The sequence below is a fragment of the Urocampus carinirostris genome, chromosome 20 (assembly GCF_059441175.1).
Source record: "Urocampus carinirostris isolate Australia breed hairy pipefish chromosome 20, RoL_Ucar_1.0, whole genome shotgun sequence".
NCBI lineage: Eukaryota > Metazoa > Chordata > Actinopteri > Syngnathiformes > Syngnathidae > Urocampus > Urocampus carinirostris.
The window spans coordinates 10737339-10763244 of record NC_142368.1 but is presented as its reverse complement, the minus strand read 5'-3'; the positions used below and the strand labels follow the sequence as shown (position 1 = coordinate 10763244).

Here is a 25906-nt window from a genome sequence, read left to right as displayed (position 1 = left end):
ACAAGTATGTTTAAGGCTTGTATAAGTAACCTGTATTGTTTTGTGCTAAAATATAAACATTTCATAAAATAATATGCTCTCTAAAGATAAATCAAGTTGAGTTTGAATTACTTTTGGAAGATGCGCTTCAAGAGTTAGGCGACTTCCTCCTCCGTTGTTGAAAGTGGCCGAAAAAAAGCGGTCCGACCATTTTCTCAACCGCATCAATCTTTCTTATTCCACTTTAATTTCAAAAGAAACGGTTCGCCTCTTCTTTACACTTAACACCAACCATATTGATATTAAACAATAAAAATGTCCAAGTTCTTAGCGCGCTACATACAGTACACTTCGTACTGTATGTTTACACACGAACTAGGAAGTAGTATCTTCTTCGGGGTGGATGCTGGGTGACCTCTCACAGCGCCCCCACACGCCAGTAGAGGCAGAAAGAAGCACTACAGTCATGTCCTGTACTCGGAAAAAAGTGCACACAATACAAAATCTAACTTACAGCAATGCCCGGATATTTTTCGACATCCTGAAAAAAACGTTAGTATCTACCGTTTTACGTAAGTCGAATGGTTGTAAGTAGGGGAGCGTCTGTATACGGACTTGTGAACATTATTTTGTGTTTACTTTTTTGGCTAGGCTGGAGACGCTCTTTCTACTCTCTTATTACTGAATAATTCGGTTTTAGCTCGACTCTTAACAAGTCCAGTGCCTGTGGTTGGTATTTGAGTCGACACATTTCAGATATCCAAGGCTTATTGTTGATGCACTCCATCTGTGGTTAGACCGGCGGCCTGGAATGACAGAAGATGTCCAAAGGGAGCTCGATGCTCTCGACCCTTCTCTTGTGTGGAGGAGCTGTAATTAGAAACCTCGCTGGCTTTAATTAAACGGGCTTAAAATGGGAGGACATTCTCTGGTCTTATCGGACTTGCGGGGAGACATTTGGTCCTTTAAATGCATATTTTTTCAAATGAAATGGTCCTGTAACCGAATTTTGTTCATGTACTGTATTTTGCAGGCTAAAAGGTACACCTAAAAACTTCAAATTGGCAAAAAATTTAAAAGTACGCCTTATAACCCTTATGTACTACAGAACATGTTGGATAAGATGCAAAATGCATACAGTGTTTATAGGTGTCCGTTGCTATACGGGGTTTTACAGTATACCTCCGTATTTGACCATTTGATTGATCAATTGCTAATCATCGCTGGCCCAAAATGCAATACATTGTATGCAACTGGATTTGAACCCGGGTAGTGGTGGTGATACCACCGACACTTTACCACTATACTTACAGTGGTACAAAAGACATTGAACAAGGCATTTGAGTTTAATCATTATCACACTATTCTTACTCACAGTGCCAGAAACACTGATTTGCATAGTAAATTATGATATATTAAACAGTTTCTCCACTTCTTCACCTGATATGGAAAACAGTAAGTCTTTGAATAAAATACTATACAACTTATTTTACGTACATATACATATTAGATAAAGAGGTAATTGAATTGAATTCTATCTATCTAAGTATTGCAAGTGATAAATTTATTGTCATTGTAGCATGTGAAATGCACAACTAAATCAACATTCGTCTCTGGTACTGTAACTGACAATGGTATGCTAATGAAATAAAACCCAGAGCCTATATATCACTGGAGGTCTACTGGTAAAGATTTTTTCCTCTCTTCGCGTCGATCCGGGTTCGATTCCAGTTGCATCCAATATTGGCAGTGTTCATTTTACCTCTGAAAAGTGATGGGTCCCGGGGACAAAAATCTGTGGGTCCCAACAGAGATCTATGGGTCCCCAAAATTTAGTGTTATCAAGGTTGAAATTGTAAATCGGTGACAAATAATTTAATAAAATCTATATATTCATCAAATTATGAATTCATTTTCTGCATCAAATTATTGTTGGTAATATACCGATTAAAGGGATAACCACAAACCTGTCTTTTTTTCATTTTCTCCTTTTATACTTCTTTTTTTCTTAACTTCTTGATACAACATAATAATTCGTAATATAATGAATCAAAGCAAGTGAGCCGTTTGAGAGCCGGCTCTCTTGAATGAGTTGAGCCGAAAAAGCCGGTTCTCTAAAAAGAGACGGACTTTTCACTACAGAACTGGAGATCGGCGTGTAGACGAAAACTCGAACCGCGAGACCAAAACAACATCTGCCGGATCTGGCTGACGAAAAGTTTGGATTGCGGTAAATCTTTGTTTATTACCTGATTACAATTTTGTGTGAAAAACGTTGCGTCCCAGGGACGCATGGACGCGGGCAAACGAGAACACTGTATTGGTCAGGAATAATTTTTGACTAATCACTGATAAAACCGGATTTATATTGCACCTAAACTTTGAGTCCCTTTTTTAGGTGAAAAAAAGAGCGCTATACACAATATGTTATGTATTCTAAGTGAATTATTCTTTAAAAAATTAATATAGTCAGGCTGGGGCTTTCATATAATTTTAATAACTATTATCCTACCAATCCAATCGTTCCATCGATTTTCCTGTTTTAGCATACCAACGGATTTAGCATAATACCAATACAAACGCTGCCCATTATTATTATTAAGTTAATCCTTTTCCGATTCTCCGCGCATGACGTGCGGGGTTGTGTTTACTAACACTTTCTCGCGGTCACTTCATGAAATTTGAAGTGCGGTTTTGTAAGCATATCATCTAGCGATATTATTGTCGGCGAAGCTCTCCTGAGCGCCCTCTTATCTTGGCTTGTGCAGCCACCGTGTGACAGGTGAGGAGCCAGCCGAGCTGAAAATGAGATTTTCTAAGCTGCTTGGCCGCCTGACTGACTGACTGACTGACTGGTTCAGCGACTGATTCACTGACTGAGCAGGTGTCTGGCTGATAGAAGGACCCTCGGGTCCGAGAGATGTGTCGCCTTGGCCAGTTTATTAACAGCAACTATTACAAGTTCTTTGAAACTGGAATACTGGAGGCTAAAGGGTTTTCGTACGGGGATGCTGTCGAAGAACCCCCGAGTTTTTTTATTTCTAAATTTTGGCTTAGAATTTAAAATGCAAATCCAGTATAACGTTGTTAGTAATATTGTATTTTTTTCAGTTCACAAAAATATTGTACATTATACAAAATAATATTGCTGAAATATCAGTCTATATATTCATGCAGTTTTAATCACTTCAGATTTTTCAGTTCATATAATCTTCCTGGTTTGCTGTCCCGCCACAGTTGTAATGCCTTCTCAAGGTCCAACGGAATTTCCATAGCTAATTGGTGGTTTTCATTGTCGTTGTGCTGATCCAATGTGCTTTTCTGAAAGTTCGTATTGCGAAATGATTTATGCAATCTAGTTTTTTTTGTCACGCTGGGTGCATGCATCACAGAACATGTAGCCTCCATTATCATCCTCCTCATAGCGTCACCAGGAATATAATTGAGTCCATTTTGGCAGAAAAGTCCTTTTCTTGCTAGGAGTATTCTTTTGTTTATCTTGCGTCGCTTCAAAACACATGTTTTCCTTGCCTTCGCGATCTTCTGAATAATTTCTTCGCCGTTTTTTCGTTAACCGCTTTCAACCACATGCAGCCATCGCAGTTTATTTGGCTTGTTAACACTACCGGTTACATATTGAAAATAAAAACAGTGAAAATGTGATATTTGATGAGTGTTTGTGAAGCGTTTTGGAAAACAACAGTTAAAAAATGGTCTGTGTTCATTTTAATGAAAGTGAAAGAGCTACTTTCTGACAATGACAAAATACTTTAGCTAGCGGCATCGAACGGCTTTTACAACAAATACACGAAACCACACACAATTAGCCATGTTTAGGTAACAACCTCTCGCTTTTGGTATAATAAAGTCAAACTTGAGATGAAATGTGACAGAAGAGAATATACTGTATTTACGTCGTGTCGCCGAGTTCCTCCATGATAAACAGCACCACATAAGAAAGGGGTGAGGTGGGAGGAGTTGAAGGGGGGTGAGCGAAGCGGTAACTCACCATGACTAAGCATTGTGTCAGGGCCTCCCCCTCCCCTTCACAATAAGAGTGTCCACACATAAGCTTGCGCTTGCTCAAGTAAATAAATGCTTTTATTGAGAATGTAAGGTATATTTTTTAGACCCGCGAAGCTCTGAACCCGCAAAAGTGGAACCGCGAACTAGCTAACTGTATATTCTTTTTCAAAGTGTCATAGATGTTATTAAGATATATGGAAGGCAAGAATTTCTGCTCATCGCCTGAACTCACACACCATACTCTGTCTTCTCGCCCCTTTTTTCCTGGCAGATGATGAAACACGCGTGGGACAGCTACCGACGCTACGCTTGGGGTTCCAATGAGCTGCGGCCCGTCTCCAAGCAAGGCCACTCCAGCAATCTGTTTGGTGAGCGCACACACTAAAAACCTGCACTTGCATGAACACACACTGTTAGGATTGATCGGCGTCATCAGCACTAGCAGCCTTGGCCTTTAGATTAGCTCCAATCGGCCGTCATTTGGTTCCATCGGTCTGCGGCCGCCGCTAAATGTCAGACTTATCATATATTCATATTTAGGAGGCATTGGGGGGCTGTCGATGGCTGTTTGGCTAATGAGCGGTGTGTCCGTGTGTGTGTGTGTGAGTTTGTTAGACCGTCAAACTGTCCATATGTTAGTTTTCAGGGCTCTTTCAAATCATGGACTCACTGAGGTGCAGGTCTGCAACTAGCGACTTTTGATTATCAACTAGTCAACAATTCGTTGGTGATCAAAAATCCTCATTAATGTATTCTCTATGATTTCAAATCTATTATAAATTTATGTGGCAAATGATAATAAACACAAAAAAAATAGGTACAGTGAAGAATATGTGTTAGTTAAACCCAACACTTGTAATAAAAACCTGCACTCAAGGAAGACACAGAGACGTAAGTATGACTTACTTGCAAGGAGAGATGACCATAGACTGCTTGTTACAGTCTACTACACCCTCTGAAAAAGTCTATTTCGTCCTTGCCTTTTATTGTATTAGGAACGCCCTAGTTTACATGTTTCTTCTGCTAAAGGGAGGGGGAGTGACAAAAAAAGAGTTTGAGATCTGTTTTCACAACAACATCTTATCGTATCAAGACCTGTTTAGACTTACAACATATTATTGTATCATCAATCTTACTACTATTGAACTAGGCGAGAATGGCACACTAAGCAAGAATATACACAATGCAACAGTAGAATAACTTATTTACAGTTTAAATCCATCAATACAGTATGTTTACAGCATTATTCAACATAATACATCCATTCATCCATTATCTGTACCGCTTATTCTCAGTAGGGTCGCGGTAGCGCTGGAGCCCATCCCAGTTACCTTCAGCCAGTGGGCAGGGGACACCCTGAACTGGTTGCCGGCCAGTCACAGGGCACACAAAGACAGACAACAAATAGAATAGGCATTAGGTCTTGTCTCATCATCCATTATTTTTAGTCACAGTACTGAATTGTTGAGGTTATTATTATCAGATATTATAGATAGATTGATAGATAGATAGATACTTTATTCATCCCCGTAGGGAAATTCACACTTCCAGCAGTATCCTTTTGTTGTTTATTAACAGTTTAACAGGATGGCCTCCGGGTGCTGTGTTGTAGTTTAGCAACAGCGGAGTGGATGATGTCACACGCTAGGCCAAAAGTTCGACGTTCCTGCAGCAATTGGACATCTTTGTGCCCAGGGTTACACCGCCTTGTGTTCACGTAGATAGCGAGTCCACCTCCTCCCCGCTTCCCGCAGGCTTTTGTGTCTCTGCCCTAACAGCGCTGACAGCGGTTTATCATTTTATATATATATATATATATATATATATATATATATATATGTATTATACCGGTCTGTGCTCCAGCCGACTCGCAAAGTCATTTTAAAGCGCATGAATTTCTGAACTGAAATAAGGGCATTGTTGGAAGTAGTTCAGTCGCTCTGAACTGAATGAAGAGAACAGCATCGTGGGAAGTAATGTGGTCGCCCTGAAATATATTAATGAATTCAAAACGATTTTCACTTACCATGCCTAGTTTGAGCTGAGAAAACGTCAAACAAAATTATTTCTACTTTGATGTATCTGGTATGACTGAAAATAGTGTGATAATGAGGTAATACCTTTTATGTGTTGTTTGTTTACCTAGTGGTCTATTGGTTACGATCCAGCGCACTGGACGCTGTGATCTGGGTTTAATTCCCATTGCATTCAATGTTATGCAATAGTGTACAACCATCTCTTGTTCTTAGTTTGATCCCTGTTGCCACCCTCAATATCAACTGATCAATAATTGCACAAATATAGTAACGCATTTCCAATTTTGTCCGCATATAAGGCGCACTGGATTATAAGGCGCAGGTTCACGTTTAAGTCGTGGAAAAGTTTTTGGGTGCGCCTTATGGTTCCGAAAACGCAGTTAATTTACACCTTTATGTCCCCAAGTACTTGTCCGATTAACTTGGCATGTATGTTTTTGGAATGCGGGTGGAAACCCACGCAAGCATGGGGAGAACATGCAAACCTCTCACAGGAAGATTCGATCTCATGACCTCAGAACTGTGCCGCACCCGCGCTAACCACTGTGCTACCGTGCTCCCCTGTGGGAGAACTGCAAACTCCACACGGGGAGGCTGGGGTTGCTGGACTCGAACCCAGAACCGCTGCACCGTGGGGCTGCGCAGCCTCCGTGCCACTGCAACAACATAATACAGATTTGTGCAAATAATAATTAAATCTAAAACCAAATGGGCACTTTGCTGGGTCAGTAGAGACATAAATACATAAATAAATCTCTTTCCATCTTTTAGTGAGAGGCAAATAAATAATGAATTCAAATCAAGTAAACAGTTTTTAATCCCTGTACATCAAGAACAGGCTCATTAGTAGAACAGCAATTAAAACAAATATAATGAGGATTTTGCGAAGATCATTCAATAGTAAGCGGTTACAAAAGAACCCAACGATTCTCAACGATTTAAAAGGATAGTGTTTTAGCAAGTGGCGTTTTCGAGCATAATATGTATCTATAAAACGGAAAATCATGTCATCCAAACCATACTGGCTTCAACGTTACTTGAATCCAATAAGGAAAGAATGGTAAGTGACAATCATTTTGAATTCATTTACCGTAAATTCCGGACTATAGAGCGCACCTGATTATAAGCCGCACCCACCACATTTTAAGAGGATAACCGCTTTTTTACTTACACAAGCCGCACCTGTATATAAGCCGCATGCGCCCATATTAAAACATGTAACACAATCACAAATTTAACCCAAACCCGACTTTGAGTCCCGCGATTGTAACTGAATATAAAGTACACAGTCCAAAAATCACAGCCGGCAAAATGAATGGAAAATGATACCGGTACTTAAGGTTAAGACCTGCAGAGTCCGGGTCCCGTTGAAAATAATGTAAGGGAAAAAAATGTATATTTCCAAAGTAAGGGTGGGAAAAATATATATCCACTATTGTCCGCTGCGTCCACAAACACATCTCACCTTTACTCCACTTCCTGTCAGCCCCCGTTGTTTTCGCCCCTTCTTCTTGATTCGCCTGTGGAAAACATAAGTCTCTAAAATAAATACATTACAAAAATATACAGTTGCAAATACATATTATTCATGGTTACACATATTTACAAAGAAAGACGATACACCGAGAGAGTTTTCAAAGCTTTAATAATAATATTATAACTTTCATCCCAAACCGTGCCTGTGAAGGGTAGCAAAACGCTACTAGCAACACGCTCGCAACACAGTAAACGGCTCTGTTAAAAAAACATACGGTACTTGTAGTATTCACGGTAAACCGTCCTCATCTGCCTCCTTATAACTGACGTCATCAATGTCGTCTTCCCCAGTATGGGAAAGAGACTATGTCATATAGACGTCGTCCCACGCTCCCTTATTAAAAAACCCGCTAGCAACACGCTCGCAAAGTAAAGTTTACGTGCAGTAGCTCTGTTCCCTTCTTTATCGGACTGCTCGATTGCATTTAGCTTGAAAGCTGCGTCGTGTGCCTTTCTTTTTGCAATTTGCATGGTGAGGACATTTCTACGCTTATTTAATTTTTACTCTCCGGTTGTCAGTCCGTCAGCGAACCTCTGTTGTTACAAGGCAACCACTTTGACTTTGACTCCCGTCTGTCCCGCTTTTGCACATGTTTTTTCCACCTTTCCGTTCCTGATCTCTCAGTTTGTCTTTGGCTAAGACCTGTTTTTGATCCTGACCACGTTTGCTCCCCCATCCTGGCTTACGACCTGTTTTTGATCCCGACCACCTTTTTGCTCTCCTGTCCTGGCTATCGACCTGTTTTTCCCGTCCTTGACACCTCCATCTCCCGCTCCGGAAGACCTACTTCCGTAATCGGATCTCGATCCGATTGTGCGAGCGGCTTGCTCCCGCGTCCAGCAAGCTGCCCTTCCTCTTTCTATCAATAAACTTGTGGTTAACGCTACGCATTTGGGTCCTGATTCCGTTCTGGTTGTGACAGTTTGGCTAAGTAGCGCTGTGTGTGTTTGCTAGATCGTAAAACTGTCCGTATGTCAGTTTTCAGGTCTTTTATATGCAGTCATGGGCTCACCTAGGTGCAAACAAAATTGTCTTATATGTCCTCAAACTGTGTTTGACACTTTGAAGAACAATATTAATAGAAGGTGTTTCTGAGCGTTTGATTCACAGCCACTGTCTTCGGAGGTCTGATTGCTCTTTTCATCCCGCGTTTAAGCGCCTGTAATGGCTGCGTGCGGCGTTTTGTGGCTTGTCAGCAGGCTTCTATAAATACACTTTCAACACACTCAACATGCCACAAATGAGGCACAAATGTCTTTGGAGATACTGAGTTATAGATTATGCTCCGTGTAAGTGACCGGCACATTGTTAAAACTCTTATGGTAAAAACTTAAATGAGGAAAGGTCAAGTCAAGTCATTTTTATTTGTATAGCCCTTAATCACAAATAATCTCACAGGTTATTGCACAGACTATTATTTCAGACTTGTATTACACCATCCCCTTATCTGGAAACAACATGAGGGCAAGGAAAAACTCAAAAACCTCAACATGAGGAAAATGAAGAAACCTTGAGAAGGGACCGCACATGTGGTATCCCCCTTTCAGGATTACCAGACAGCAAAGGATGTTGCAATTACAAATAATAATAGGTTATTCATATGCTTTAGAGTATAAGTGTGTTTTAAGCTTAGATTTAAACATTTTCACTAAGGTTGCAGATCGGATCTCAGGGGAAAGAGTATTCCACAGCACCGGTGCCCGGATGGAGAAAGCTCTTGAACACTTCTTGGCTCTTGGGATCACCAGTAGACCGGCGCTTTCAGAACGAAGGCTTCGGATTGGAACATAGGGGGAAATTAGATCTGAAAGGTATGAGGGAGCAAGTCCATGTATGATTTTGTATAATACTAAGAGAACCTTGAAATCACATCTTAGGCTAACAGGGAGCCAATGCAGGTTAGCCAAAATCGGCGTGATGTGATCAGACTTTTTTGTCCTAGTTAAAAGCCTCGCTGCAGCATTTTGTACCAGCTGAAGACTCTTGATTCTGGACTTCGGGAGACCGGAGAGTAGTGCATTACAGTAATCGAGACTGGAGGTAACAAACGCGTGAATTATAATCTGGATCCGACTGAGACAGCATAGGACGAATTTTAGCAATGTTGCGAAGATGGAAGAAAGCGGTTCTAGTAATTTTCTTCACATGTGTTTGAAAAGACATGTGATGTGACATTTGTCAATGTTCACAGCAGTCAAGCTGGGGTTTCATGCTCTCTTAAGCTCAGAGGCCACTTAAAAAAATACTTCCCATGTTGGCCTGACTGACTCACCAAATGTCCAATATTCTCAGTGAAAAGTGGAAGTTGTCAATATATGTATTTTAAAATTAGGGATGGTTCATTGCACAAATTTCCAGATCAATACCAATACACAAAAAGCCTTTGATACCGATTCTACACACTGAGACCATTAGTAGATAGAATACCTCCTACTGTAAAACAAAAAGGTATTTTCCTTTTACAGTCGTGAAAAAAGGTTTCAGCAACTCTGATTATGTAAAAACTTTTCTTCTATAGTTAATTAGTTGTTCATGTCAGCAATGTCAGTAAAATATATCATATAGTAGTAAGTTGTGAATAAAGTATCTATCTATCTATGTATCTATCTATGTATGTATCTATCTATCTATCTATCTATCTATCTATCTATCTATCTATCTATCTATCTATCTATCTATCTATCTATCTATCTATCTATCTATCTATCTATCTATCTATCTATCTATCTATCTATCTATCTATCTATCTATCTATCTAACACAGATATTTGAGAAGTGAAATAAAGTAATAGGATTTATAGAAAGTGTGCAATAATTATTAAACTTGACCTACTTACACAGGTTAAGCCAATCTTGAGGATGTGTGTTCAAGTTGGCCAGTTGCAATTTGTTCATTGGAACGTCTAAACAAGTGTCAAATTCAGATTCAGATTCAGATTTACTTTATTGTCATTCGTGTACACGTGTATACAGAACGAAATGTCGTTACATCTGACCCGCACAGTTTCTTTGAACGTCAGCCGGGATAGATAAGATTAACCATGTCTTCGTCAGAATTTTAGCGGAGCAGTTCGTCATCTCGCGGTTCGATGTTAGTTCCAGTTGTAGATGGTCCAGTTTATTGTCCAGAGAGCAAACGTTGGAGAGGAAAATGGATGGGAGAGGCGTTTCGCAGGGTTTAGCCTTTAGCCTAGCTGTTAGCCCGGCCCGACAACCTCGCTTCCTCGTCTGGCGGTCACGCCGCTGTCCTGCCACTCTGCTTCGCTGCTTTGTAGGCCGCTGGGTCTTGTTGACATAGCAGTCCGTGGCTAATAAACACTCCCGAGTGGTCGTAGCACCGAGCGCTTGATGTCTGGATGATCGCATATCCAGCAAAAAAAACTGCGATCGTATCTTAATCTGCAGTTCGAGCCGACTTTGTGCGCCGTCAAAACTGAGTCGAAGACTGGGTCTTATGGCCGACGTGTAAAAAACTGTTGCGAGTCGATGCAGCCGCAGCCGAACAGGGGCGCCGCCATATTATCATTATCAATAAAGTGACTCCATTTTGTGCAGGCTTGGGGAGTAACGGAATTCATGGAACGGCAAAAATGATGTTGGCAAGCTGTTTGGATTTATTTTCATTTTGTTTCTGTCGAATTTTATGATAGTTTTGCCGGAGATCAAAGAGATCAAAGCCAGGAGTGAAAGCTTACCACGTGCTGTGAGTCATAATTTCATTCATATTTAGTTTCTTTTGTCTTTTATTAGCATATTTGGTATTGGAGTAATCCAATAGTAATTGAAAGTAATCCAGTTATAGTAATCCTTATATACCAGGGGTCGGGAACCTATGGCTCGCGAGCCATATATGGCTCTTTCTATGAGTACCTATGGCTCAGAGACACATTTAATTGCATGCAAATTTTCTCCATCTCGTTCAAAACTCGAGCTATTAATCCTGTTCAGATACACGCAAAGCCAAACCAAAGCTGACATTCCAAGCAGTACTTTTCAGAATATACAGGGCACGTTTTCACTACAATTTACAGTTAAGGTGTCACACAAAAATAACTCGTTTTGGCTGTACAACGCTAAAGAATCCTTTATATAAAAGCTCATTATATAATCTGTGTTCAGTGTTTAGATACTTTTTGCTCAATCCACGGAACAAATTGTAAATACGCCAAAACACCGGAGGGATGGGTGGAGCTATGCAAAAAATGCAAGCACTCCCTCCCTGGTCTCGCCCTACTCCGTCTGCGCCAAAGTGAAGCACATAGGCAAGTCCCCAGAATGTTGTGACGTTTTTACAAAATAATTTGTGTAGCATTTTCATATTCCTACTTTTGACAGGAGATATATTAAGGAGAGCAAAATCTTTTGGGATATTTAAGTTTTTTTTTAATATATACATTGACATAGGAGCAAAGGAATTTGAATGTTATTTTAATGTTAAGTTGTTTACGTTAAGTTTTAAGTTGTATAATTTCACAAGATATTTTTTATTTAGAGCAAAATTTTAAATACTGTATAAGTGATTTAAGGTTTTAATTGAATATTTTTGTCTGTTTTTATTCATATTTATGTTACAAAAACATTCAGTTTAAGTGTGTTCAATAAATGTTTATCCTGGTTGGCCTGAGACCTTAAGTGTGTTTTGAATTTTGGCCCCTTGTGCAATTGAGTTTGACATCCCTGGTTTAAGGGAAGGATACACAAAGCAAGTTCAGAGATTTCAGCTGCTAGTTTCTACTGGGAGAAACATAGTGAGGAAATGGAAGGCTACAGGAACAGCTCTCGTAAAGGCTAAGAGTGGCAGGCCAATAACCCGAGGCTAAGGGCAGTGAGAACAGTCAAACTCAATCAAAAAGTAGTGCCAAAGATCTACAACATGCATAATCGTGCATGATCTTGCAGATGTTGTCACTGTGCAGCATTAGACTGTTTAGTCAAATTTGGTCGTGCTTCCATCATGCTGTGCGGATGTGTGGTTACTGCAGGAACTGGCAAGCTTTAATAATTGCACACTTTCTGTAAACTGTATACATTTCTTAAATATTAATATAATGTATATATATATTAATATCATCTGCTTTATTATTTATTTAACTGAAATTGGTGGTCCGAGCAACCATTGGTTCATAAAGGAACATTTTGAAAATATAAGTAGTGACTTTTTAATACGACTCACTTATGTAAATCTATTATTTTTTTGCTTTCAGGATCCTGATTGTTAAATGGCCACAAGACAGCAGCCAATATTGAAATAAACTCGAGTACAGATCGCCTGAGTAAAAAGAGACTAATACTCAGTTTTCTCCATTTATAGTATTCCACATTACTTTTGACTCTCTGTCATCTGGGGCGGCAGTAGCTCAGGAGGTAAAGCGCTCGTCTTAGGATCTAGAGGTCACAGGTTTGATTCCCGGCTCCTCCGTGTTATATGTCGAGGTGTCCTTGGGCAAGACACTGAATCCCTAATGCCCCCAATGAGCAGGTAGTTGCCTTGCATGGAACTACTACTCGTGGCTGCTATTGGTTAGCTAGTGTGTGTAAAAAGGGAAAATGTGAAGCAAATTGTAGAGCGCTTTGAGAGGTCTTCAGTGATTTGAAAAAGCGCTGTATAAATGCAGACCATTTACACTTATTTACTTTCATTTTCTGAGACCTTTTGTATATATTTTTGAACTGTGCCCTGAAACGTTTTGACAGTATTAATGTTCACGTCCCACTTCATGCCCTTTAAGCTCTGTAAGAAGGAGAAAACTTGAAGTCACTGTTTTATGCCTCTTCTACTGGATGAGGAGAACACGAATGAATTTTAAGTATTAAACGTGTTTCACAGACAATACTCACTAAGTTTATTAAGGGGGATTACCTCCTGTGCGGTCCTTCGCAAGGTTTCTTCATTTGCCTCATGTTGAGGTTTTTAGTTTTTCCTTGCCCTCATATAGGTTTTAGATCAGGGGATGGTGTAATAATAGTCTGTACTTTGCAGTAATCTGTGGTCTGTACAGACCTTTGAGACTCCATGTGATTAAGGGCGTCACAAATAAACATGTCTTGACTTGACTGAGGTTTTTGAGTTTTTCCTTGCCCTCATGTAGGTTTTAGATCAGGGGATGGTGTAATAATAGTCTGTACTTTGCAATAATCTGTGGTCTGCTCAGCCCTTTGAGACTCCTTGTGATAAAGTGCTATTCAAATAAACTTGATTTGACTTGCCAACCCACAAATATTCGCTAAGAGTATTTGCCAACAATTTACTCAAGCTTTTATTTATTATTTGTCAACTTGTTTTTTTAATGATGAGTGGAGTGGATTTTAATATTGGTTACCGATTACCTTAATAAAGGTTAGTATATTGATACATATTGCTGACATCAGTATTCTTCATGATATATGATATTTCAGCAATATTATTTTGTATAGTGTACAATATTGTGAACTGAAAAATCTGAAGTGATAACTGTTTTGTATTGCCAATTAACTGTGATGATTAAAACTGAATAAAAATAGAGATTAATATAAATATTTCAGCAATAATATTTTGTATAATGTACAATATTGTTGTGAACTGAAAAATCTTGAAGTGATAACTGATTGGTATTACTGTGACGATTAAAACTGAATGAATGTAAAGATTTATATTATATATTTGTCGCCGATTTACAATTTCAACCTCGATAACACAAAATTTTGGGGACCCATAGATCTCTGTCGGGACCCATAGATTTTTGAGCATGCAGGTCCCTGGGACCCATCACTTTTCAGAGGGTAAAATAAACACTGATTAGAAATGGAATGTTTGACATGACAGGAGATGATTTACAAGGAAGACACTTTACTTACCCTGCTGAGCTGCTTATAATACCAATTTACACTAATAGTTTGGATTGTAACCTAAAAAAAAAACAAAGTTAAGTGTATGGCACAGGCATGAAATTTGACTCCAACATGTTGTTTATTTTCCCGCACAATCCAAACTAAGCTAAATATATGTTACACGCGTACAATGTGACTGTCGCCTGTTGTTTATTTTACAATCCAATCCAAACTAAGTTAAATAGATGGTAGAAGCACACAATGCGACGCGCCCATCGTGAATTCCTTGGCGACAGTTGAAGGATCAATGCTGGGCTCACTGACTTAAGTCGATGCTAACGCTAACGTCATCACAAGTGTCTCATGTTCTCGCATCTGTGCTCGGCAAGGTACTTATTATCTTGTCACACAGGAGGAACACGGGGGGTAAATGCGTGTACTGTCAATAAAAAAAATACATTGTGTATAGCGGGTCATATGAAATCATATAATGGGCCCTAACTGACCCGGGGGCTGTTTGATTTAAAACATCCCATCAGGCTCCCTTGCAAAAAAAGCCAAAGAGTAGAACATAAATTACACTTAAAAACAATCCTACACTCATTGTAGACGAAGAAACTATCATCTAAAGCACAGGTGTCAAACAGGTGGCCCGGGGGCCAGATCAGGCCCGCTAAGGGATTGAATTTGTCCCGCAAGACAACACTCAGAGAAGCGCAAGAGAAAAACAAGCTGCAGGGTGAAATATGTCAACTTGATGTTGCCAAAGACATTTTACTTGTATTTATTTATTTATATCCCGCTCTCTCTCTCTCTCTCTCTCTCTCTCTCTTCTCTTCTCTCTCTCTCTCTCTCTCTCTCTCTCTCTCTCCTCTCTCTCTCTCTCTCTCTCTCCTCTCTCTCTCTCTCTCTCTCTCTCCTCTTCTCTCTCTCTCTCTCCTCTCTCTCTCTTTTTCTCATCTTTTTCTCTCTTTCTCTCTCTCCTCTCTTCTCTCTCTCTCTCTTTCTCTCTCACTTTCTCTCTCTTTCTCTTTCTCTCTCCTCTCTCTTTCTCTCTCTTTTTCTCTCTTTCTCTCACTTTCTCTCACTTTCTCTCTATCTCTCTTCCTTTGTTGGTCTTTGTCTCTTTCTCTCTCTGTGTCTTTTAACCTCTTTTGCTGTAACTTTCTTTTTTTCCTTTTCTCTTTCTCTCTTCATACCCTTTGCGCTTTTTCTCTTTTCTCTCCTTCTGTCTTTCTATTTCTCTTTGGATTTCTTTCTTCCTCTCGCTTTCTTTTCCCCCTCTCTCGCGACTTTTTATCTTTTGTTTCTCACGCTCTCTCCCTCTCTTTCTTTTTCTTTCTTTGTCCCGCCCTCTCTCATTTTCCCTCCCTCTTTGTCTTATTTCTTTATCTCTTTTTCTTTCTCTTTAATCTACTAGTCCGACCCCCGACAGAATGTTTGTTCTATCGTGTGGCCCCCGGGTTAAAATGAGTTTGACACCCCTGATCTAAAAGTAGGCAAAGAAAAAGGCTACAGTAGGTCTGAATATTAAATGTAATTGGTCGTCGGTGCTGGTATACAAAGCGCAGCTGCATCATGTATCAAATAACTCCCAGCTGTTTATTTTTCCCTTTTTTTTTATCGGAACAAAACAAATCCTAGCCTTGCTGTAATATTTCCTGCATTGTCCCGTCGTTTGTTGATGCCCAAAGGCCATGCGGGAGAATGATGGCAATCCTATCTTAGACACGTCATACCGCCACAGGCTTTTATTTTACAGCCTTTTTTTTTTAAGACCAAGATTTATTTCTCTCGCCACGGTGAACATGTCACAATGGCTATTTTTCCTCACCGCCTCGTGTGTTTACCGTGTAGTCGCTCATGTTGCAAAACAAACAGCCACCTCGTGTCGACTAATCTGTCGCATTTCTCATCCGCCTTAATCGCAGCGCTGCAAGGTCACAATGTGGAATACAGCAAACGTGGCACATTTTTGATGCTTTCGTGAAAATATGCAACACAAATCCATCTGTAGTGTGGGTGAAATTACCATATTTTCCGCACTATAAGGCGCACCTAAAAGCTTTTATTTTTTTTTCAAAAGCTGACCATGCGCCTTATAATACAGTGCGCCTTATATATGGATCAGTATTAAGTCGCAAAGTCTTGCAACAAAGGCAAGCAGTGTATGCTGGGATTTATATACCGGCGTTTCATTTCCTAACCAATGTGTCAATCATCATTTGAATCAGTCACTATTGGTTAAAGTTATTCGGAGGTAAAGGGGGCGGATCCTCTTTATCATTTACAGGCTCTCATAGGCTAAAGAGGCAAAACAAAGCCTGCAATTGCCCGAAAAAGATGAATGTGAATCACATGTTGGGTTGCACTACAGCATAGAGAAAACATTTTTTACTATTCTGTATTTGTAAATATTTTACTCTCCTGGATTTACTACACTCACGGTATTAAGAAGACCATGGTTACGTGATGGCTGCAAGAGAACTTAGGTGAGCTATGCGGTTTTATATTTTCCCCGTATCTTGTTTTAGAACGATCTTGATGTTTCTGTGATGAGTCTATTTTTAAACTCAATTCAATTCAAAGTGTTTATTGTCATATGCACAGTAAAGAACCCCGTTTGCCTGCACAATAAAATTCTTACTTTGCTGTCCACACAGTTGCCAGCAAAAAATAAAATGGAAACTAAGAAATTTAACCTTCTGAATGATATTTGGAATGATGCATTTGAGTGATTGGAGACATCGTACAGACACTGTTACCGTACATGTCTGAGACACGTATTTGCTTCTTTGTAAGCTTTGGGAATGTTAAGGGGGTAATAAGTTTGACTGAACTATCTGACTGTTTTGTCGACGTTGCCATTGTAGTGCCTTATAATCCGGTGTGCCTTATGTATGGAAAATATAGGACCAAAAACTATTTTTTGGGGGTGCGCCCTTTAACCCAGTGCGCCTTATAGTGCGGAAAATACGGCATTAAAAAGCAAGGGATTCTCTCTAGGGAGGTAGGAGGTAGGGAACCAATACGAAGGATGCTATAAAGCAGGGTTCAGGAACCTATGGCCCGCGACACATATTTGGCTCTTTGCATGAGTATGTATGGCTCAGAGACGAAATTGATTCCATGCTCGTTTTCTCCATGTTGTTCCAAATTTAAGTGAGAGAAGCTTATAGCGAAGCCTAACAGTCACTGAAAATCCTAGCGGGACTGTCCAGTATTCTGAACCAATTACTGTAAATTCCGGACTAAAGAGCGCACCTGATTATAAGCCGCACCCACCACATTTTAAGAGGAAAACCGATTTTGTACATACACAAGCCGCACCTGTAATTAAGCCGCATGCGCCCACATTCAAACATGTAACACAAACACAAAATTAACCCAAACCCGACTGCAAGTCCCGCGATTGAAACTAAATGTCCTTCATTAAAGTCCACAGTCCAAAAATCACAGCCGGCAAAATGAACGGAAAATGATACCGGTACTTAAGATTTGATGCAGACCTGCAGAGTCCGGGTCCCGTTGAAAGTATTCCAAGGAAAAAAGTGTATATTTCCAAAGGTAAGGGTGGGAAAAATATATTAGATGAACACATTTACTCACGCAACTCCTTTTTCTTTAACCAACTTTTTACCCCCTCTTCTTTCCTTGTCTGTCCCTCACCTTTAGTGGGCCCCACTTAAATTCGGCACCCCGCGTTTGTTCCGCCCCTCATTTTTCGTTCACCCGTGCAAAACATATCAGAATAAGTGTCTAAAATAAATACAAATAAATACATTACAAAAATATTCAGTTGTAAATACATATTATACATGGGTTACACATATTTACAAAGAAAGACGGTACACAAAGAGAGTTTTCAAAGCTTTAATAATAATAATAATGTAGCTTTGACAGGGCAGTTAATGGTAGCAACACTCGAGCGCCGCTAGCGGCCGTTAGAAAATTTACATAAATTGGCTGCAATTTTTTGTGCTTTTGATCAGTCAACAAGTTGTCAGGCATGAATGAATAATAGCAGATCTGGATGATCTGCATTTATATAGCGCTTTTCAAGTCAAGACTTCCCAAAGTGTGCTTCACATTTCCCAATAGCGGCCATGCATCCATGTAAGGCGCTAACCTGCTTATTGGGGGAATTAGGGGTTCAGTGTCTTACCCAAGGACACTTCGACATGTAAAACGGAGGAGCCGGGATTCGAACTGCGATCTCTTGATCCCAGGACAAGCGCTCTACCTCCTGAGCCACTGCCGCTGCCCTTAAATAAAAGGTTTATCCCATGTTTCTCAACCAGTGCCTGTGCAACATAAATTCCTGTTTTCTCTGATTGGTGACAACAAATTGATAATTGTTCTCAAATGGTGGACTGAGATTTAATATACGTGCCGCCTGTGATCAGGAAAGAAAATTGTTTTTTCTTGTTAGTGAAGGTCTCTGGAGTTGTCAAATCGACGCAAGGAAACTAATCAACTATCTGATTCGGACTTCAACCATTAGGCTGGAAGGCTATCGCGTACCTTTGCTTCTTCCGGGCTAAAATCCTTCATTGCTATTTTTTCCCCCGGTTCTCATCCTCAGAGACATGAACAATAATAGAGCTACTATCAAATGCTGGAGAAAACATTGTTTTTCCCCTCCGTGTATCTAGACAATCATTTGTTGGGTTATGTTACTTGACATTGAGTCCGCGGCCGCAGCCCTGGCTCGGCCTGAATGCGATATTCAATGTGAGTAATTGAGATAGATGGTGTAATTCCGCCACCGTTTCCGCCCCAGTGGCGAGGAAGAGGCTTGAGCGATTCGATGGCAATCTGCACAACGCTAGCACTTCGCCGCGGTTATGCCATCATGTACCTCGATTGTGTACCCACATTAGCCTAATTAATCCACACACAAATGAGGTTGACGACTACGCCATGCGGTGTTGCTCTTTCGGGTAATTGTTCATGATTAAAAATAGTCACCCACTCACATTTGGGATGTATTCGCACACCCTAGTGCAGGCATGTCACACTCTGTTAGGCTCCAGACGTTGTTTTGAGGAGGGCCGGTTCAGTAAAAAAAAAAAAAAATGTCAATATAAAATGTTTAGCTTGTTTTTTCAGTACTATGCTTTAACATTCAGTGTACATTTGTAGCCTACCCTACAAATTATCACAGATGATGAGGGCTTTTTTCTAAGCACACCTTTATTCCATCCATCCATCCATCCATTATCTGCACCTGGGGTGCTGGAGCCCAGCCCAGCCATCTTCGGGCAGTGGGCAGGGGACACCCTGAACTGGTTGCCAGCCAGTCGCAGGGCAAAGTGGTCAGGTTTTAACATGATGTAAGCAATGCGTAGAAACAGAACTGATTTTTAAAGACCATGGTAATAATGATCAGTGATTCAGTACTTTAAAACCTTGAAAATACTTGAACTCCAATGCTTGCTTTTTCATGAAATGCTTTTAAAGGCTTGAAATTGTTTCCACGTTTCTCAACAAGTCTGCTCTCTGGTGGCTTCAAGTTGCCAATGCATTTCTTCTTCCCCCGTGATTAACTGCAGTTGGCATTAGTTTGTACAGCAAATGGATATTCGCTCGCTTATTCAGAACTAGGGACAATTTGGACCGGCCAAATTACCTGACTTGCATGTTTTTGGAATGTGGAAGGAAACCCACGCAAGCACGGGGAGAACATGCAAACTCCGCACAGGAAGGTTGGTAGCTGGATTTGAACTCATGACCTCAGAACTGTGCCGCACACGCGCTAGCCGCCGTGCTGCCCTACAGTTTTTCCTGACCGAGAATCGAACCCAGGGCCACAGCAATGAGAATGTCAAATCTTAGCCACTAGCCCACCAGTGACTACACCTATATTCACAAAGTAAAATATTATTTCCATGATTTGTACCAACTTATCACACTTCCCAGACATAAACAAACCCAAGAGGGAGCTATGAATAAAAATCTGCCTACCTGAATTATCATACTACTTTAAAACATAAATATAAATACAAAATACATGTTTTAGCAGTGAATGGGCAATAACATCACATCAAACTACTGGTCTGGGGTGAGAAAATACTGCACAATAATGTTTTTAACGTTAAACCAGACTTTACGTCATATCTTTTACACCTTTGATACGCTTTAGGAGAAGGAAGGAGCATTTGTTTTGTATTTATAAAAAAAAAACAAAAAAAAAACCTTTTGATAGAAATGACTCGGAAATTAACAGCAGGCCAGATTAAATCATCTGCCCGCAGGCTCTTTGTTTGAAAAACCTGCCTTTGTTTTCAATGCAGATATTACAAATACCGTATTTTCCGCACTATAAGGCGCACCTAAAAGCCTTTATTTTTTTCAAAAGCTGACCATGCGCCTTATAATACAGTGCGCCTTATTTATGGATCAATTTTAAAATTGCAAAGATTTCCAACTAACTTGCAGCCGCCGACTAGATGTTCCCCCGAACGCCAAGTAGTCCGCGGTGTATGCTGGGATTTATTTACCGGCGTTTCATTGGCTAACCAATGGGTCAATCATCATTTGAGTCGATCACTATTGGCTAAAGTTATTCGGAGGTCAAGGGGCGGATCCTTTTTATCATTTACAGGCTTTCATAGGCTAAAGGGGCAAAACAAAGCCTGCAATTAGCCGAAAAAGATGAATGTGTATAGCACGTGGTTGACGGCATACAATAAGCGTTTTTTACTATTCTGTATTTGTAAATATTTTATTCTCCTGGATTTACTACCCTCACGGATATAAGAGGACATTGGCTGCACATTATTATGAACACAACGACTTCGGTGAGCTACTCCGGGTTTTATATTGTCCCTGTATCTTGTTTCAGACTGAACTCGATGTTTCTGTGATAAGCGGTGCAGATAATGGATGGAATGGAGTGTCTATTTTTAAATTAAACTCAATTCCAAGTGTTTATCGTCATATGCACAGTAAAGTTGCGAGCGAAAAAGAAAATATATACTAAGGAATGGTTGGCATTTCTTGAATCCCAAGACTTTAACCTTCCGAATGATGCATTTGAGTGACATCGTACGGACACCGCATCCGGACGTGTTCTCGACACGTATTTGCGTCTTTGCAAGCTTTCGGAATGTTAAGGAGGTAATAAGTTTGACTGAACTATCTGACTGTTATGTCCACGTTCCTATTGTAGCGCCCTATAATCCGGTGCGTCTTATGTATGTCAAAAATAGGACCAAAAACTATTTTTTAGGGGTGCGCCCTATAACCCGGTGCGCCTTATAGTGCGGAAAATACGGTAACACTTGTAGCCCTACTTGTTTATTTTTGTGTTTGCAGAAGTTGAATTAAATCAAACAATCCACTCATTTTACTGGCAGCCATTCTTTCACTAGCTGGTAACAACCAATACATTTTAGCTTTAGAAAAAGATGAGCTTATTGGTCATTATTTTAAGTGGAAGTAAGTGGCAAAATGCCCAAACTTTGTGATGGATTTTAAAGGGGCACAGAGAAAAAGTTTATCACCAGAGGTCACTGTTTTGTTAAGTGGAACCAAAAGGGAGTTCTACAAAGCACAAAGAAGAATACAGACTAGAGACACAAAGGTACCAAACCCCACCATTTTCTTGCCCAGCCTCTCCACAGGTTTTTGTTTTTTTGGGTTACCTAGAGCAGCAATATGGTAGACAACCATGTCATCTCCCTCTAAGTGAGCCTCGTGTTTAAAAAAAAATGCATGTTTATACAGGGTGTCTCCAAAAAATGTACCGTAAATTCCGGACTATAGAGCGCACCTGATTATAAGCCGCACCCACCACTTTTTAGGTGTTATGCCACTTCTGTACTTACACAAGCCACACCCATGTATTAGCCGCGAGTGTCCGCATTAGAACTCGTGACACAAACACAAGCTTAATCCCGACCATCGTGAAAGTTCCACGATTGTAGCTTTTTTGGTTTGAACAAATTTATTGACACTAAAAACAGAAAACAATCATGACAATCTCAACAGCAATTAAGCACATTCACAATATTATATTCCAATATTATGTTTTTAACAGCAAACACAAAGTGAGGTTTGAACAAACCTTCTCGAAAATCTTATTAGCAATCAAACATATTCACAATTTCATTATATAACATCTTTGTTAGTGTCAATAGATCCGTCCAGGCCAAAGTCGACTACAAAGATAGTACGCAATTGCAGAACCACAGTTGGCATCATAAAAGTAAAATGATACCCGTAATTAAGGTATGATGCAGACTTGTAAAGTCCGGGTCCCGTTGAAAGTAATCCAAGGAAACAAAATGTATATTTCCAAAGTTAAGGGTGGAAAAAATATATATCCACTATTGTCCGCTGCGACAACAGACAGATCTACCGGTAACTCAGCTTTACCCCAATTCCCATCAGCCCGCGTTTGATCCGCCCCTTCTTTTTCATTCGTCCGTAGAACACATAACTGAATAAATCTCTAAAATAAATATATTACAAAAATATACAGTTGCAAATACATATTATACATGGTTACACATATTTATGAAGAAAGACGGTACACCGAGAGAGTTTTCAAAGCTTTAATAATAATAATATAACTTTCATCCCAAACCGTGCCTTTGAAAGGTACCAACACGCTAGTAGGATCACACTCGCAATGTATCAAACATACCTGTGAAAAATAAGCTTCCCGTTAATGTGAAATTCTCGGTAGATCGTCTTCAACTTCCTTCTCGTAACTACCGCTATCTAGGTCATCTTACTCAGTGTCGGAACTTACCTTGATTCTACAGAAAATATATGCTAAAACTTAGAGATAGCAGTCTTTCTTGGCGCACATATTCTACTGGTCCACCTTTTAAACTCCTGCGTCGCCGGTGGCCGTTAGAAAAATTCCATAAATTAGCCGCTTCACTGAATAAGCCGCAGGGCTGAACATTTGGGAAAAAAGTAGCGGCTTATAGTCTGGTATTTACGGTAAATAGGATTGATGGCTTGGATTTGAATTGATTCCACGCCGCACACTGCAAGCCATTTGTTTTTGCCACGGTCAAATTGAATGGATAAATGATTGACAGGTAGATCTTCATTCGACCCCTGCGTTTCCTTTCAGTGTCACCTCCATGCAAACTGTTGACGCCTGCAGTTTGAGGTTGCGAGGTTAACTTGCAGCTTGCTTTTACACTTCCTGCAACCGATAACGCCATTAGGACACAGCTGAGCCATCATTTCACACCAACCCCGTCAACAACAACAAAAAATAAACACTCGGAGCGCGGACATCGGGGAAGCGAAGGAAATTGTAGGATTAAGGATCAGGCTTGACATTTGTAGGCAAAATTGAACACAATTCAGTACTGCACATAGCTTCTTTGACAGCTGAGTCAGCATGCAGCACCACTTCTCATTTTTCATATCCGCCAGAGAAAGTGGGGAGTGGCTATATATCTTTATAAACAGCTTCTTTTGTCAATAGAGAAAAAGACAATTCACAGGAAGTGGAACTGGCACACTTACTGAAAATGTTTTCAATCAAAGTCATCCCTTTTGTACTTCCTCACGTTCAGTTTTGAGGGACTTGCGTAATACCTGCTGACTGATTAGGCCAAAAGTCTATGTTTGGATGGTGCATTTTCAAATTAAAATCAGAGGATATCAATTTTTCCTTGACATATTACCGTAAATTCCGGACTATAGAGCGCACCTGATTGTAAGCCGCACCCACCACATTTTAAGAGGAAAAACGATTTTGTACAGACACAAGCCGCACCTGTATATAAGCCGCATGCGCCCACATTTAAACATGTAACACAAACACAAAATTAACCCAAACCCGACTTCAAGTCCCGCGATTGAAACTGAATGTCCTTCGTTAAAGTCCACAGTCTAAAAATCACAGCCGGCAAATTGGATGAAAAATGATACCGGTACTTAAGGTTTGATGCAGACCTGCACAGTCCAGGTCGCGTTGAAAGTAATCCAAGGAGAAAAGTGTATATTTCTAAAGGTAAGGGTGGGAAAAATATATCAGATGAACACTTGGCACCCCGCGTTTGTTCCGCCCCTCATTTTTCGTTCACACGTGCAAAATATATCCGAATAAGTGTCTAAAATAAATACAAATAAATACATTACAAAAATATACCGGCCAATTCAGGCGCTCGAGTGTTGCTACCATTAACTGCCCTGTCCAAGCTATATTATTATTATTATTAAAGCTTTGAAAACTCTCTCGGTGTACCGTCTTTCTTTGTAAATATGTGTAACCATGTATAATATGTATTTGCAACGCATCACTGAATAAGCCGCAGGGTTGAAAGTTAGGGAAAAAAGTAGCGGCTTATAGTCTGGAATTTACGGTATATGAGATGCAGTCTTTAAAGGGAAAGGATCGTTTATTTACAATTATGCACTGAACATATAGTGTTCCTCCTGTTGGGAATTGAATATCACAATGTACCGTTTACCAAATTGTTCGAATTAATTATCTGACTCCATTAACCAAACAACAATCCAACAATTTATGCACGCTCGTTTCTGGACGAAAAAGATGAACAACAGTTTAACCAAGTATACTCCATCAAAAACGGCCAAATTAGTGTCGTCTGAGTCTCTGGGAAGCCCTCTTCTGAAGTCCTTTAGCTCTCTTCTTATTGGCCATCTTCTCTCCGCATAATGGCGTGCCGACTCCTCCCGTGGGCGCGCCAATGAAGCCCCCTGGGCTTCACCATCTCGGAGAAGAGCGTCGCGATGTCTGGAATACTCAAAACAACACTAAGCGTTTCTACATCATCAGGGCCTTGTTCTCAAAACATCGCCTGCCATCCTCCGTCTGGATGTGCTGATTATCTTATCAGCAGTACATCCCATTCTGTAAACTACATCTTCCACCACTCATGCCTGCCCTAAAATGTCACTGCTCATTGAATAAAGGCACAGTCAGTAAATAACTACATCATTAAACTCAATAAATGTAACTTGTATTCAATCATATAAAATCCTTTATAGTCAAATGTATAAAATCCTTCACTCCCAACAATAATGTAGATATGTTGCAAAACATTCCATGAGTTTGGGGACTTGATAAATGTAGAAAAAGAAAAGTCTCATTGAAAAAACATGTGACACATCCAAAACAGACTGTGGTTGTAGTGAAGAGCGATTGCATATAGCTCATTTTTGCTTGAAGATGTTGTAACTTTGACTACTGTGTCACTGGGGGACTGTTTTGTCCCAGTTGCATGCTTTGATCTCCAAAAGCTGCATGAAGTTGGTTTCCCTGCTGCTGTTATAGTGTGCATTGCTTTTTCCCTTGGCCACCGTTTAGGTTGGCAATTGTGGCCTTTCGTCTGTGTTTTTTGCCGCCCGTGTTGTAATTGGCACAATATTGTCACAGCGTCGGGGGGCTGCCGATGGTTTTCAGTTTTGTTTGGTCTGGGTTAGCCCCTTAAGCGGTCTGCTAGTCGCTAGGCTGCTGTGTCCAATGAGTTTTTTCCAGCTTGGTTCATGTTTTTTGCTGCATCTGTTTTTCGTTGCTGGT

The 25906-nt window shown here is 40.2% G+C and overlaps 1 protein-coding gene across 1 annotated transcript in view; it reads left to right on the top strand.

The window, feature by feature from the left end:
* The window catches only part of man1a1 (mannosidase, alpha, class 1A, member 1), a 200837-nt gene that overhangs the window by 50138 nt on the left and 124793 nt on the right, over positions 1-25906 (top strand). Inside the window, exon 2 of the mRNA XM_088324634.1 lies at positions 4277-4373. Coding sequence (XP_088180760.1) covers positions 4277-4373 — 97 coding nt within the window. The remainder of the gene's footprint in view (positions 1-4276; positions 4374-25906) is intronic.